Genomic DNA, 13,171 nt, shown 5'->3' on the forward strand with positions numbered 1-13,171 from the left:
TTTTTCCCTCTCTTTCTCTGTTTTTTAACCTAATTATGATCAATATGACTATCTAATTTATCATAAGATTTTTACGGTAGCTCTGCCATTTTTCCTCATAAAATTAAAATTCTGTTCTATTTATTTATCTGAGGGAGCCCATTCTCTATAAGCCTGCTGGCTTCTTTTGGGCTTCCTCGCCATGAGATTGTTAACAGTAAGACTTTTTTTTTCTTCTCTCTCTTGTACCCCTTATGGCGAATAAATAAATGAATGAATAAATGAAACACTTCTCTTTTCTCTCACTCTCCAAAAAGTGGACCAACACAGAAAACCACTCCAAAGTAAGCTAGGGGACAACAAGCTGAACAAGATTTTGATGGACTTCTGGTGTACTGAATTTGGTATGTGGTCTACCTGTACCAGCACATTGTCGACCTTGCTGGATTACGTTTATCTTAAAGGGCCAGAGCAAACGAGACCACAAAAAACGAAAAAATACAGCCTGAAGTCAGGCTATTTGCGGACTGCGCAACATCCTTCATTCATACTTTGCTAAGCTATTAATTAATAATATAAGTGCACTTGGAGCTTGTAAGTAAAGCAATGGCGATCCCGTCTAGACAATTGAGATTAGGCCGATCTAAATGTATTTCTTGAAAAGAGAACAGAGTAATTGTACTACTGAAAAGCTTTTTTTGAAGTAAAATTGTAAACCTGACAAATGTAATCCTATTAATTTCCTGTACACCTTTATAAAGCTGCTCGACCTTTCAATTCATAAAATTAGTTGTGTGTACTAATCCTTAAAAAATTATAAAAACAAGTCATTATCTAATGGCCAAGTATTCAAAAGTTAATAGCCCAAATTTATAAATTTCTGGCTAATTTGACAACCGGATAAGCTTTGTGAGCTAGCTCTCAAGTCAAAATACAGGTGACGCGTGCAAAAATTATTAGCGTGAAAATTTCACTAGTGACACGAGTTTTTAATACGGGTACCTCAATTTTGAAGACTTCTTGAGAGGTAGGTATTTTCCCCAGCTGATCCACAACAAAATACATGGATAGAAAAAGGACACAAAACATGCCTCCACCAAGCAGGACGATCCATTTTCTCATGGTTGGAGCACAAGAATTTCAAAACAAAAGTATACTAAACTCTCACATATGTTAGAACTGCAATGTTATTGACTCTTTCGAGAAAAACTGGTGACTAGTCAAGACTCTCACGCAAACTTTGTCCCATGTGACCTACGCCACATGGGCTATTTTTTGAACTCTGAAGTTTGCTGAATCACCTTTTACTTCATCTTGGAGGCTTTTTCAACGAAATGGAAAGAGTTGAAGATTTAAAGGAGGTAAAAGAGGAACTAAAAAGCTTTCTTTCAACTGCAACTCGGCCTCGAGTGAAGAAACTCTTGCAAGATGAGCTAGAACGCGTGGAACGACAAATCAGTGCTGCAGACAAACAAAGTTCCATGGAGGTCCCTAACGAAACAGAGGTTGAACCCAAAAAGCCAATTGCCAGAAAGCCACAAGCTACCTCAACAAAAATCACATCCTATGCTTGGGATCAGTCACCTAAATTCGTCAAAATTTACATAACTTTGTCGGAGGTCGAAAAGCTCCCAGAAGAGAATGTGTCCTCCAAGTTCACAAACCGTTCAATCGAGCTACGCGTACTTGGTCTAAAAGGAAAAAATTATCAGTTTCAGATGATTCATTTGTTACATCCTATTGTACCAGACTCGAGCTCGGTGAAGATTAAGACAGGGAAAGTAACTATATTATTGAAAAAGGAGAAAGAGGAGAACTGGTCGTGTTTGACAACAACTGAAAATTTAAAGATGACTAAACAGGAAAAGAAGTTTGATGAAAGCAAAGACCCTGGGGAGGGCATAATGGATTTGATGAGGAAGATGTATGATGAAGGTGACGATGAGATGAAGAGGACCATTGCAAAGGCTTGGACAGAGTCGAGAGAGAAACAGAACCCCATGGAAACACTGTAACAAAGAAAACACTTGTCGTTGTGTTTATGTACTTGATAACTTGTTCTTGATAGTGTGATGCAGACCCCTATAAATGGATCAGTTTAGGATACATGAAAATTATTCCCATAACCAGCATAGGCTACAACCAGTTACGGTACCCAGTTGGCATCAGTCAAGTTGCCTTTGCTATTTATGTTGTTTGCATGACTGATTTAATTAGGTTGCTTGATGGACTCTACAGGGACTTCAAGCAGTCTGTAATCAGATCTCACTACCAAAACCAAGGTTGTTTGTAACCTAAGTCTGCAACATTGTCATTTTGCAAGAAAATGTGGATTCAATAATTTGTAGTCAATGCTGTGTAAGCAATAAAACCAGGTTGGGTATAAGTGTTGTGATTTAAACTTCTTCTTGGTTTTAAATTGTGCAAACCAGATAAAGTTTGTTTTTCTTTGTCTAATAATATTACTCATTTATCATAATCTGAAACAAAGGAAAAATCAAATATAAAGTTGAACCATATCATAAGGAGTGTTGACTGGTTGTTTCCATTTTTTTGCTGTCTTCAAATAACCATGCACTGTTCGGAAACATTAGTTTTGCTAAGAGGAATCCAAGGGTCATGAGATTATCCATATGGACCAGGTTTTGGACATCATACACATAGATTATTTTGATTGTCAATGTGGATCATTTGCCATCCTTTGGAGATTCTCTTTAACCATTAACAAATATATGGGTGACCCAAAGGCATACAGGCTTGAAATTTCTGGACCCTGCCAGTGATTTGTTGTCATTTATATGAGACCAGTAAGAACTCAGGCCATTCTCATGTAAACGCATAAAGAGAAATGTACGGAGACCGATATGAACTCGTGCCAGACTGAGTTTGTTCCGGTCTCATGTAAATACCCCTTTAGCCTCAGTGACAGCTGATTACCACATTTTAATAAAATGCGTCAATTTACTGCACCTTTCAATAATATGAAGACTCTTAAATTCAAAGGTCAACCGATAAATGCGTTTTTCACTACCGTCAATCAAATGTTCGGCAGCTCCTCCCAGCTTCCGACTATGTTGACTGAACTGGGCTCAACGATGTGATTTGATTACTGCGTGCTCGACAGTAGTTGGAAGCTCGGAGGAGCTGCCAAACATTTGATTGACGGTAGCGAAAAATGCATTTGTTGGTTGACCTTTGAATTTAAGAGTCCGCATGTTATTGAAAGGCTCAGTAAGGTAGCAGCTGCAAACCAAGTAAAATATGCCTGTTAGAAGTTTATACCTATATTATTTTCACCCTGTTCAGTAGATTTGCGCTCTGTTGATTGTTATTGTCGAAGGGATGATGCGACAAAAGTGCCATGATTCTTGCTTTTTTCAGCTTTTCATTGTTGTCAATATTGCAGGCTGAGGGGTGATGGGACAAAAGGAAACTATCTACAGCTTTTAAATGGCCCTGCTGGACTTTGCCGGACTGCTGTACATTAGAGCAGACAATGATGGCAGAGAAGCTGCCTTTTTCTCCATTGTAATGACAGACTAAGGCTTCCGGTTATTTCAGGCCAAGCTTGTGTTTCAAGTAGACAGGAAAGGAGGTTTAAGAGCCTGCTGTCATCTAATAAAGCACTACACTGTTCCTTATCTGAGAATTCACGGCTGAAATTGAACCAGCTTTCCTTGCTCTTCCTAAATCCTCACCATCCACCCCCCCCCCCCCCTCCCCTCTCAACACAACACACACGCGTGACAATTGTTTTTCAGTTAGACGTGATATTTTATGTCACATAGCAAAAAACATTGTTGTATCTGGGTTAAGCGGTTGTGTGGCATGAATTTTCACGAGGACGGTGTATGACCAATACAAGGTATTTCTTTCAGCCTTTTTTTGGAGGGGAGTGGGTTCACAAATTAAGTTTTGTCATCCCTCATGTAATTTGAATGAATGTGACCCTTTCTAGAGGGTCGGTTGTGGCTAATGTTGTGGCCGCCATTTTGATTTACTGGGCAGAGCTTGTAGTTTTCGTTTTTATTGTCCGTACTTTAATATGATCAAGGCGATCCTTGTATTCAATAACCATGGGAAACCACGATTGAGCAAGTTCTTTACTCATTATGTAATTATTCACTCTTTTATTTTGTTTAAGAACATAATAGGCGAAGTGATATGGCGAGCATAAACAGGCATCCAGAATCCTGTCTTTTTGATCACGTAATTAGTGTCTTCTTCCAGGTTGTATTTCTATACAGAAATATCCGAATTCTTATGACCCTCGGACGTTAGAAAGGAGAATTTAGAAAATCACGAACGTTAAATCCCCATTGTCTCTTTGATTTCATCTTTCAGTCGGAGGACATGCAGCATCAAATTATAAGAGAGACATTTCACATCGTCTCAAGAAGAGATGACAATGTTTGTAATTTCTTAGAGGGAGGAACGTAAGTAGCAACATCTGTTAATGATTATCTCTGTAGGAGGAAGCTCTCAAGTAAGATCTGCAGCACTAAAATTCGAAAATTGCCTTGAACCTCCATGTTCACACTTGAAACATTATTTTAAGTAAAACCCCTTATTTTACTGACCTTTGCCCCTAGTGAAAACATAACATCGTAAACCTGACTGAACGGTTGATACAAAACAAGACAAGGAATCGAAAAACTTATCTTTTCTGTCTGCTTTTATATTATTGTTTTAAACAAACTATGGTTCATTGCAAACCTTCTTTTTTAGTTTGATTGGTGGATCGGACTTCAAGATTATCTACAGACATTATGCAACCCTTTATTTTGTTTTCTGTGTGGATTCTTCGGAAAGTGAGCTTGGAATTCTTGATCTCATACAGGTAAAAGCTACACGTATGTACTGTATCTGAGAAGCAGCTTTAGTTTGGGCTATGCAAAGTGATGTGAGAGTACTTACTTTCATTAGCGTGGCCTGGGTTTAATTCTAGGACTCACTGTCATATTAGGGACCTTATTTAAGCAACGACGGCAACAAGAATGTCATCTCAAAATATAAATTCGTGTTACTTTGATCGCTTCGTGACTATTTCAATCTTTTTCATAGGAAAAGGGTGTGGTAGTTCCTCAAAAATGACACTTGTCAAAACAGCACTTAATTTAGGGGAGAAAATGAAAATTTATCACTAAGTGCTGACTTTCTTCATAAAACCTCAAATTTGGCTATTTGACGTTGTTTTGCAGACGAAGGCAAAGAGATGGACAAATGTGAAAAACACACTTGCAGAGCGTGCAAAGCTATTGTTTTTTGCCCACCAAGTAGGCAAATTTGTGACGTTCTTGTTCCCATCACCGTTGTCGTTGTTTAAGCTCCCTATTATGTGGGTTGAGTTTGTTGCTTCAGTACTTTGCCAAGAAGATTTTCTCCAAGTTCTCCCCTTTCGTCAAAAATTAACATTTGATTTGATCTGCCTAAATTTCATTTGATGTCCCCTCAATTAGAGGAGCATTAAAGTTATTATAGCTCAAGTACTTTCCTTCACCAATGTTATCATTTGTAACCTTAAAATTATGTAAGATGACTATTCACACAATATCCCGAATCAGAAAGTTGCTTTTTAACCCATTGACACCTGGGAGTAAGACTTAACAGATTTTACTCTGTCCAACGCCATCTGGAGGATTTTACTTGTTAACTGGGGTGTCCTAGGGCATACATGTCCCCTCCAATGTGGTACATCAATTCTAACCACAAGTTCACCAATTGCAAACATCCTTGGTTGAGATAAAAAAATCTGTATTACCAGTAAGCATATGCAATTACATCGTCTCTGTTCTTATCCTAAGCAGATCGTTTGAATTACATTTTTATGCAAATATATGTAGCTGAAAATATCCTTGGCAGGGCTGTCAACCCACAAAGTATTCACACATTGAGAATTGATAGGGGTGGGATGATAGATGACGTCATAATGCTTGTGACGTCATTTCTGGTGACGTCATTTTACGTCCTTTATGCAAAAAGAAAGTACGCTGTCACAAATCACCATCATCATTGGCATTGCAACATTTTATTTGATTGGTTTATTTCGGACCAATCACATTATTGCTTAATAAATTACAATCCATCAATAGCAACACTTTCAAGAACAGTTTACTGGTATGAGGAAAACAAATGTTGGAATTTTGTTATTATCGATGTTAAAATAACTCAAACAACACAAAGTATTTGAAATTTTATTGTTGCGAAAGTTGATTCTCACTAGAAAGGACAAACTTTGGCAATTGACCAGGAGATTTCAGATCATATTCTTGAGACCGGGAGATACATTTTACAGTCCAAAATCTGAAGTCTCCTGGATTATCCAGGAGAGTTGATACGCCTGCCTTGGGGTTAAAAAAAAACAAAAAAACATGCTGACTAATCTTGCAAGTGACAAGAAGGCTAAATAGTACTTTTGGTCACAATAACAGCTGTTGACACCAAATGGAGAATAGCCTTAGAATGTAAAAATTTGTACATTGCCTCCTGCTGCTATCCTGGCATATTTCTTGGAAGCAACAAGTCCAAGTGGTCAAGGACTAAGACTAATTCTGAACTACATGTATATCTGAAGTTGTTCCTTGCAATCCCTGGTTCAACGTCTTGGCTGCCCTTGTACATGTAAATAGCCAACTGGTTTAATTTTGCTCCACTCAACTGGGATTCTTAAACATTATCCAGTTTTGTTGCATCATTGATGTTTCATTGACTCTGAAAAGCCTCTGCAGGGTGTTGTCAATTAGGTCATTATGTAATTACATGTATTATAATAATTAATTTTTATTATTGTTATTTTTGTTTCCTGTTATTGTAACAGGTGTTATTCACTGTTTAAATATTGTTTGCTAAACCTCATGTTCAAATTGTTCTTCTAATGTAGAATTCTTAGATTACTTCATTGTCACCAGCATCTTCGCTGTTAAGCACATAATTTTAAGTATTGCTATATCCTCTCAATATTTTTTGTATATTTTTTAATTGTTTTGCCAAGGTGTTTGTGGAGACTTTAGATAAATGCTTTGAGAATGTTTGTGAGCTGGATCTCATATTTCACATGGATAAGGTACGTATGCTAAACTTTACAAAACTCACACTCAGGACTTGTTCTAGTTTGTTTGAGTTATTTTTTTTTTCTGGGTTAAATGTTATTTCAAAACAATTTTTCCTTTTCAATCTCGTATTGTTTCAAATAAAAATTATTATTATTATTACGTGCTTAGAAAATTTATTTTTAATTAAAAAACCTAAAGTTGTTGAACAATAATAAGAATTATTATTTAGATCTAATAGTAAACTTGCTCCTAATGCCATTCTGTAATAAAATCAATACAATTATTTAGTGTTGCTCCCCCAAGTCAAATTTTGTGGACGAAATATCAAGAATGTTAGGGGGAGGAGGAGAAGGGGCATTGTTAGTCTTGCATGTTTATGGACAATATTTGCCATGCAAGATTGTGCATTTATTGAAATTCAGATGTTGCTTTCAGAGAAAATGTGCTGGCTGAAACATGTCCAGTCTCGGCAGACGTTTACTAGTAATTTAGTTATTGAGATACTGAAGCTGTTATTGTGGCAGTTATTTCTTTGGGAGATCAACCTGTGTGTTAAGGTCTTGTCATAGGTTCACAATAAGAAACACCCTGTCAAATGTACTGTAAAAGTCATCGGCAACAGTTACAATTTACATAGCAAAGACCTAAACGTTTTTCATCAAAGCCAAGATGATTTAAATTGACTCCCTTAATTAATTATGGGACATTGGTTTTTTGGCAAAGTAAGGTAAATAATTTATATTACGTAAAGATACTTAGAAAATATGGCATCTGGGTCCATACAATGTACTTTCATGCCCTAAATTTCTCCATGTAACATACATGTATCTAAGTGTTCAATTTGTTTCACATGCAGGTACATTATATCCTCCAAGAGATAGTTATGGGTGGAATGGTGTTAGAAACTAATATGTCAGAGATTTTAACTCACATTGAAGCTCAGAATAAACTAGAAAAATCAGAGGTACAGTAAGTAATCACATGTTAATTTATACAGTAATGATGGATTCTTTTCACTGTACGTGCAGGATACGGAGATCCTTGAGCTTTTTTTAGCAAATAATTTTCATTTGAGAGTATCAAAATACTTTGTGAAGTAAAGAGTATCTTTTGCTTGTACAGTACTTTAAGACCTTTTAAAATGATGAAGAATGTTACACTCCTTGCAAATTTGTATGCTATAAAAGCACACAATGTACCAGTGAATTAAGGAAATTCTGACCAAGAGGAAAAAAGCTGAAAAACCTGGCTTGTCATTTAATTGCTAAATCATTTTATTATAATTATAGAGACTGATGAAATACTAGGATTTTCCATTTTCCCAAAAAAATCATATCTTTACTGTGCACAGTGCCAGAAGATATTATCTCATCTTTCACTTGTCGTCATGGTAACTAACACCATTAGCCAATAAAATGCAAGCTTCCCCTTCATTATAAGATACGCTCAAGCTGTAATATAATGTTATTGTTCTGTACTACATTAATTTTAACATTTGCATGGCTCAATTTGACATTATCATGATTTCATAACTTTCCTATAGAGTTTCACATTACACAGTATGCATGGTGACGACATTTGCCATTTCAAAAATGAATCCATAGAACAAGTAGTCTTTAATCTGGACAAAGTCATTTCTTCAGTATCTACATGTATAATTATTATAATACACAGAACATTACACGTCAGCTTGGGGATACAGATTTATCTTCTCACACTGATAGTGTCTCTCACTTGTTTTGTTGCGCTTAAGAAAATACTATCAGCATGAGCAGATAATTTTTTATCCCTGTGCGGCCATGTAATATCTTCGAAAGAAGAGAACCCAGAATATTTAGAACTGAAACTGCAGAATACCTACAGTACTGTTTCTATGTACATGTATAAAACAAGTGAATAGTGCTCTCTGTGCTTGCTGATTGGCTAACTCAGAGGTGATTAGCCAAATACTATTCACCTCCTAGATTTTTTTGGTTCACTTTTTATTCAACACATGTTACTATTAGTATCATCGTCATTCACCTCAGTGGAGGTGAAAGTGGTGGATATTTGCCTCACCGGTTCATGGCTCAGTAAAATGATATACCCCACTATTCACCTCCACCTTGGTAAATAATTGTTAATTATTTTTTCCTTAAATATTTAATGCATGTCATCTTCTTTTGTAGGCTGGAATCAGTGCTGCACCACAGAGGGCCATGTCAGCTGTTAGAAATATTAGTCCAAGCTTACACAATATTCCAAAACCTAACATTAATTTACCTTCTATGCCCTCGCTACCACACATTAACTTGCCATCTTTCAAGTAAACAAAGTCATATAATTTCTATTTTATTATGAAAATAGTGTTATTAAATTTAAATCAACAATGGAGTTGCAATAATTTTACCCTAAGTTTGTAAATTATACGAAACTACTGGTACATGTATTCACACATCATGTATTATAACAAATCAAAGGCAAATAGACCATTTTACAGTTGTGTGCTTGGGTACCTGGCCTTTAAATAAAAGTGAGGCTGGTGTTGACCTTGTTATGATACAGACCTCCCTCCTTTTCTAATGCTAATGGTGTTTTTTATTTTGTGCAAGAATTTACATGAGAAAAGCAGTGAGACCTGTATCATAACAAGGTCAACACTAGCCTCACTTTCATTTAAAGGCCAGGTAACTAAGCACACAACGGTAAAGAGGTCTATGAAATGACTGTTGCTTGGCCAAATTGCAAGAAAATTAATTCTTTTCAGTAAACACTACATAAGCTCAAGAGCCATTTCCTGTCCCAAGTCATAAACACATGGAGAATTATTTTGGCCCTTTTTTCATCCAATAATAATTTTATTATCACCCTCATTTTTGCTTAGGGTACATGTATAATACAGTCAACTCCCAATAACTTGGACCCACACTAACTCGCACCTTGTGCCAACTTGAACCAAAATCGATTTCCCCTGGATTTTAGTTATACATTTACTGCAATTTTATGCTCAGTGACTTGAACCTCCTGCTAACTCAAAGCAATTTTCGTTTCCCATTGGGTCATGCTTTCTATGTTTTTAACTTTGACAACTTGAACCTCGTCTGTCAATACATCACAAAACAAACAGTGTACTGCAGTCCAAAACATTTTATTTATTTTGAAGCAGCCCTGTGATCTTTGTCCTTTTTCACATTACACAAAACGTATCAGTCCATTCCATGCTTTGTTGGTTTTAGGGCACATTTAACTTCAGTGCTAGGGTTGCTGCTTGACTCCGAACACCCGATAACTCACCTTTTTCAATTTTCCTTCTCAACTCAATAATAATTCATAAGCCAAAAACAAAAGAAATCACTACCGTGAAGGAAGTTTGGATATGTGGTCTTAATTAGCATAACATTTCGCCAACTGTGATCCTTGATTCCTTTGAGAAGCAATATCAAACACTCCAAAGAGTGATTCATCAGATATCCAACCACCTCGAAATCGGTTAAAAAACTTGGCCCTTCAGCCTCATTTTTCAACTCGCTTCTCGGTGTTTGGATATCCGATGAAGAACTCCTTCTCGGGTTTGATATATTACTTGAAGGTTCGAATTATCAGGAGTCGACTGTATGAATCAGACCACTGCAATCAACCCATTGACCCCTCAGGCATCCTATGACATCCCCAGTTGATGAGTAATCTGTTGGCATTTGACAGAGTAAAATCTGTTAAGTCTCACTTCCAGGAGTCAATGGGTTTTCCGTTAACTGCTGGAAACTTGGCTAATTTTACTAACATAACCATAACGATGCCTGTTTTAGGAGCCTTTTGTGTACTTTTTGCTCTTAGTCATTGGTACTAAAGTACTAATCCATATGCCCAGTAAACTACTCCTGACCATTTCATGTCTTGAGCGTATTTCAAGCTAACACTATTTTTCTTTAAGGTATGACAATCATCCGTACTAAGAAAAAAATTCAGAAAACGACATCCTATTTTTAATTTAGGCATGGTATACACATAACTAAGTTATTAACATAAATACAAAATAGAAAAAGACAAAAACTTGTGTTCAATAGTTATTCAGATGGCCTTTCAATATACAACATTCATATTCTCAGGATTGGTCTGGAACCAGCTTGCAATGGAGACTAATGCAGGGGAATATAATAAGAAGTATTTGCATTTGAAAAGATTTCCCCGCATTATTGCAAGCTAGTTCAAATCCAATACTGAGAATACGAGCATGGTCTATTTGTCGGCCATGTTAGGATGCAAAAAGAAGTTACATGTACCAATTCTGAGTGGTTAAAATTGAGTTAATTGAATATTGGTTTGTTTTAATTATAATTAAAGACAGAGTAGGAGAGGACACCAGTCAATAGTATATATTAATTTATTCATATTTTTGTAGCTCCATGGTTATGGTTATAGACCAATTTGGCTAATCAATTTTGTACTCAATTCAAATCCTTTGGGAAATGAAACCTTTTTGTTTCACATATTTCCATATCAACTAAAATAATATGAATGTGACATCATGCAAATGTAAGACACAGATTCTTAACCACGAGTGATTTGAGTTGGGTACAACAATGAGTTAGCCAAATTGAATGGTCAATTACAGGGTTTTGTCTGTAAAAATTCAAGTGAAGGCCTCTTCACACATGCAGTGTTCTCATACCAACTTTACTTTGTCAATTTTTGTGGCAGTAAAATCACTGTACAATCTACATAAATTTTGATGTCAAGTTACTGCAACAAAAGTGCATCACGGTTTTGTTACATGTCTCTGTATATCAGCTGAAAGTACAATTATGCAGACCTTACTGTAATAATACTTGTGGTAATTTTGTGCTATGGTTGTATACGAACTTCATCATTTTTGTATCAAGTTGCATGTTTTGCAGTCCTTTTTCTTTCAAGACATTATTATAGATAATTATTATGCAAAGGTAAATCACTGGTCTCATAATCTTGATTACTAGAAGGCTGTTTGATTCCACTTTTGGGCTGGTCTTTCACATTCCAGATCTGAAATAATTAGTGTCTATAAAACAAAAGAACAAAGCAAACATGACAATACCTAATTAGCAAGGCCTAATTGGAATACCAATCATGTTTCTTTTGTCCTCTGCCATTTTAGTCCAGTATAATTTATGAGTATACCCCACCTTTGAAGCAAACTACAAGGCCACAGTTAACCCCACTTGGACAAATTTACAAGGCCACAGGTTGCCCCATTTCACCCCACTTGGACAAATTTTAGGTGCAAAGGACACCAAGAATTTTATTTAATTTATTGGTTATTTAAAACCTAGGCTACATATCTTATTCATGGGAGGTAAAAAAATAGAGGGAGCCTGGGTTCAAGGTAAAGAATTACCACTTGGAATTTGTAAAAAGAAAGTATAGTATCATTACAAAGCTTTCAAACTTGTGCTGCTCCTGGTATTAACATACCATAACCTTATCCACATAATTATCTTTTAACAAATTAAAGTGTCCCCTTGGTCTTCTCCTCAAATTCAACATCACTTGCATCTGGGAATAATAAACGTCACAAAGTGTCCACTAACGGACTTCTGGACCTCAAGTTAAGATGAACAGCTGCATTTCTCTTAGCCAAATAACAATGCTTAACTTTACACTCACCTTGTTGCTATAAACAGCTAGCAAATGTTTAGACTTTAACCTGTTGACCCCTGGGACTGAGACTTTACTCTGTGTAATAGAGTGAGTTTCAATCACCAAAACCAATTACTTTGGCCAATCAAAAAGGACAGGGACAATCCAGTGAACCAATCAAAACTCGAAGTAATTACTCGTAGCCGATACAAAACTTGTGCACGATTGGGTTTGGTTCCACTTGTGATTGGTTGAAAAAGTAGCATGAGAATTTTGAACCAATCACTGAGTGGAGTAATGCAAAACCAAAGCAATTTGCTGATTACTTTTGACACTCAATTGAAATTAATACCACTCTACCAGACAACTTTCCTTGTCAATGGGTGGTGGTTCAGGTGTTATTAGGGAACTTAAGCTAAGAATGTCACAAATTTGCATACTTAATGGCGAAGCAATAGCTTTGCACGCCCTGCACGTGCATTTTTCACTTTTGTCCATTTCTTTGTGGTCTGCAAAACATCAACATGAAATAGCCAAATTTGAGGTTT

The 13,171-nt window shown here is 36.3% G+C and overlaps 3 protein-coding genes across 3 annotated transcripts in view; 2 read left to right on the plus strand and 1 right to left on the minus strand.

Annotated features, from left to right (window-relative positions):
* LOC138007675 (alpha-mannosidase 2-like) overlaps positions 1–1,226 on the minus strand; it is a 42,078-nt gene extending 40,852 nt beyond the window's left edge. Inside the window, exon 1 of the mRNA XM_068854718.1 lies at positions 982–1,226. Coding sequence (XP_068710819.1) covers positions 982–1,101 — 120 coding nt within the window. The 5' untranslated portion in view covers positions 1,102–1,226. The remainder of the gene's footprint in view (positions 1–981) is intronic.
* Position 1,227: 1 nt separating this feature from the next.
* LOC138007676 (calcyclin-binding protein-like) lies at positions 1,228–2,498 on the plus strand. Its single transcript, XM_068854719.1, has one exon. The coding sequence runs from the start codon at positions 1,314–1,316 to the stop codon at positions 1,992–1,994; it is 681 nt and encodes a 226-aa protein (XP_068710820.1). The 5' UTR covers positions 1,228–1,313; the 3' UTR covers positions 1,995–2,498.
* A 1,438-nt stretch (positions 2,499–3,936) lies between these two features.
* Positions 3,937–9,400, plus strand: LOC138007677 (AP-3 complex subunit sigma-1-like). Its single transcript, XM_068854720.1, has 6 exons — positions 3,937–4,093; positions 4,324–4,415; positions 4,708–4,819; positions 6,971–7,042; positions 7,888–7,995; positions 9,200–9,400. The coding sequence occupies exons 1-6, from the start codon at positions 4,025–4,027 to the stop codon at positions 9,338–9,340; spliced, it is 594 nt and encodes a 197-aa protein (XP_068710821.1). The 5' UTR covers positions 3,937–4,024; the 3' UTR covers positions 9,341–9,400.
* Positions 9,401–13,171: the final 3,771 nt, after the last annotated feature.

The sequence above is a fragment of the Montipora foliosa genome, chromosome 6 (genome assembly GCF_036669935.1).
Source record: "Montipora foliosa isolate CH-2021 chromosome 6, ASM3666993v2, whole genome shotgun sequence".
NCBI classification, from domain to species: domain Eukaryota; kingdom Metazoa; phylum Cnidaria; class Anthozoa; order Scleractinia; family Acroporidae; genus Montipora; species Montipora foliosa.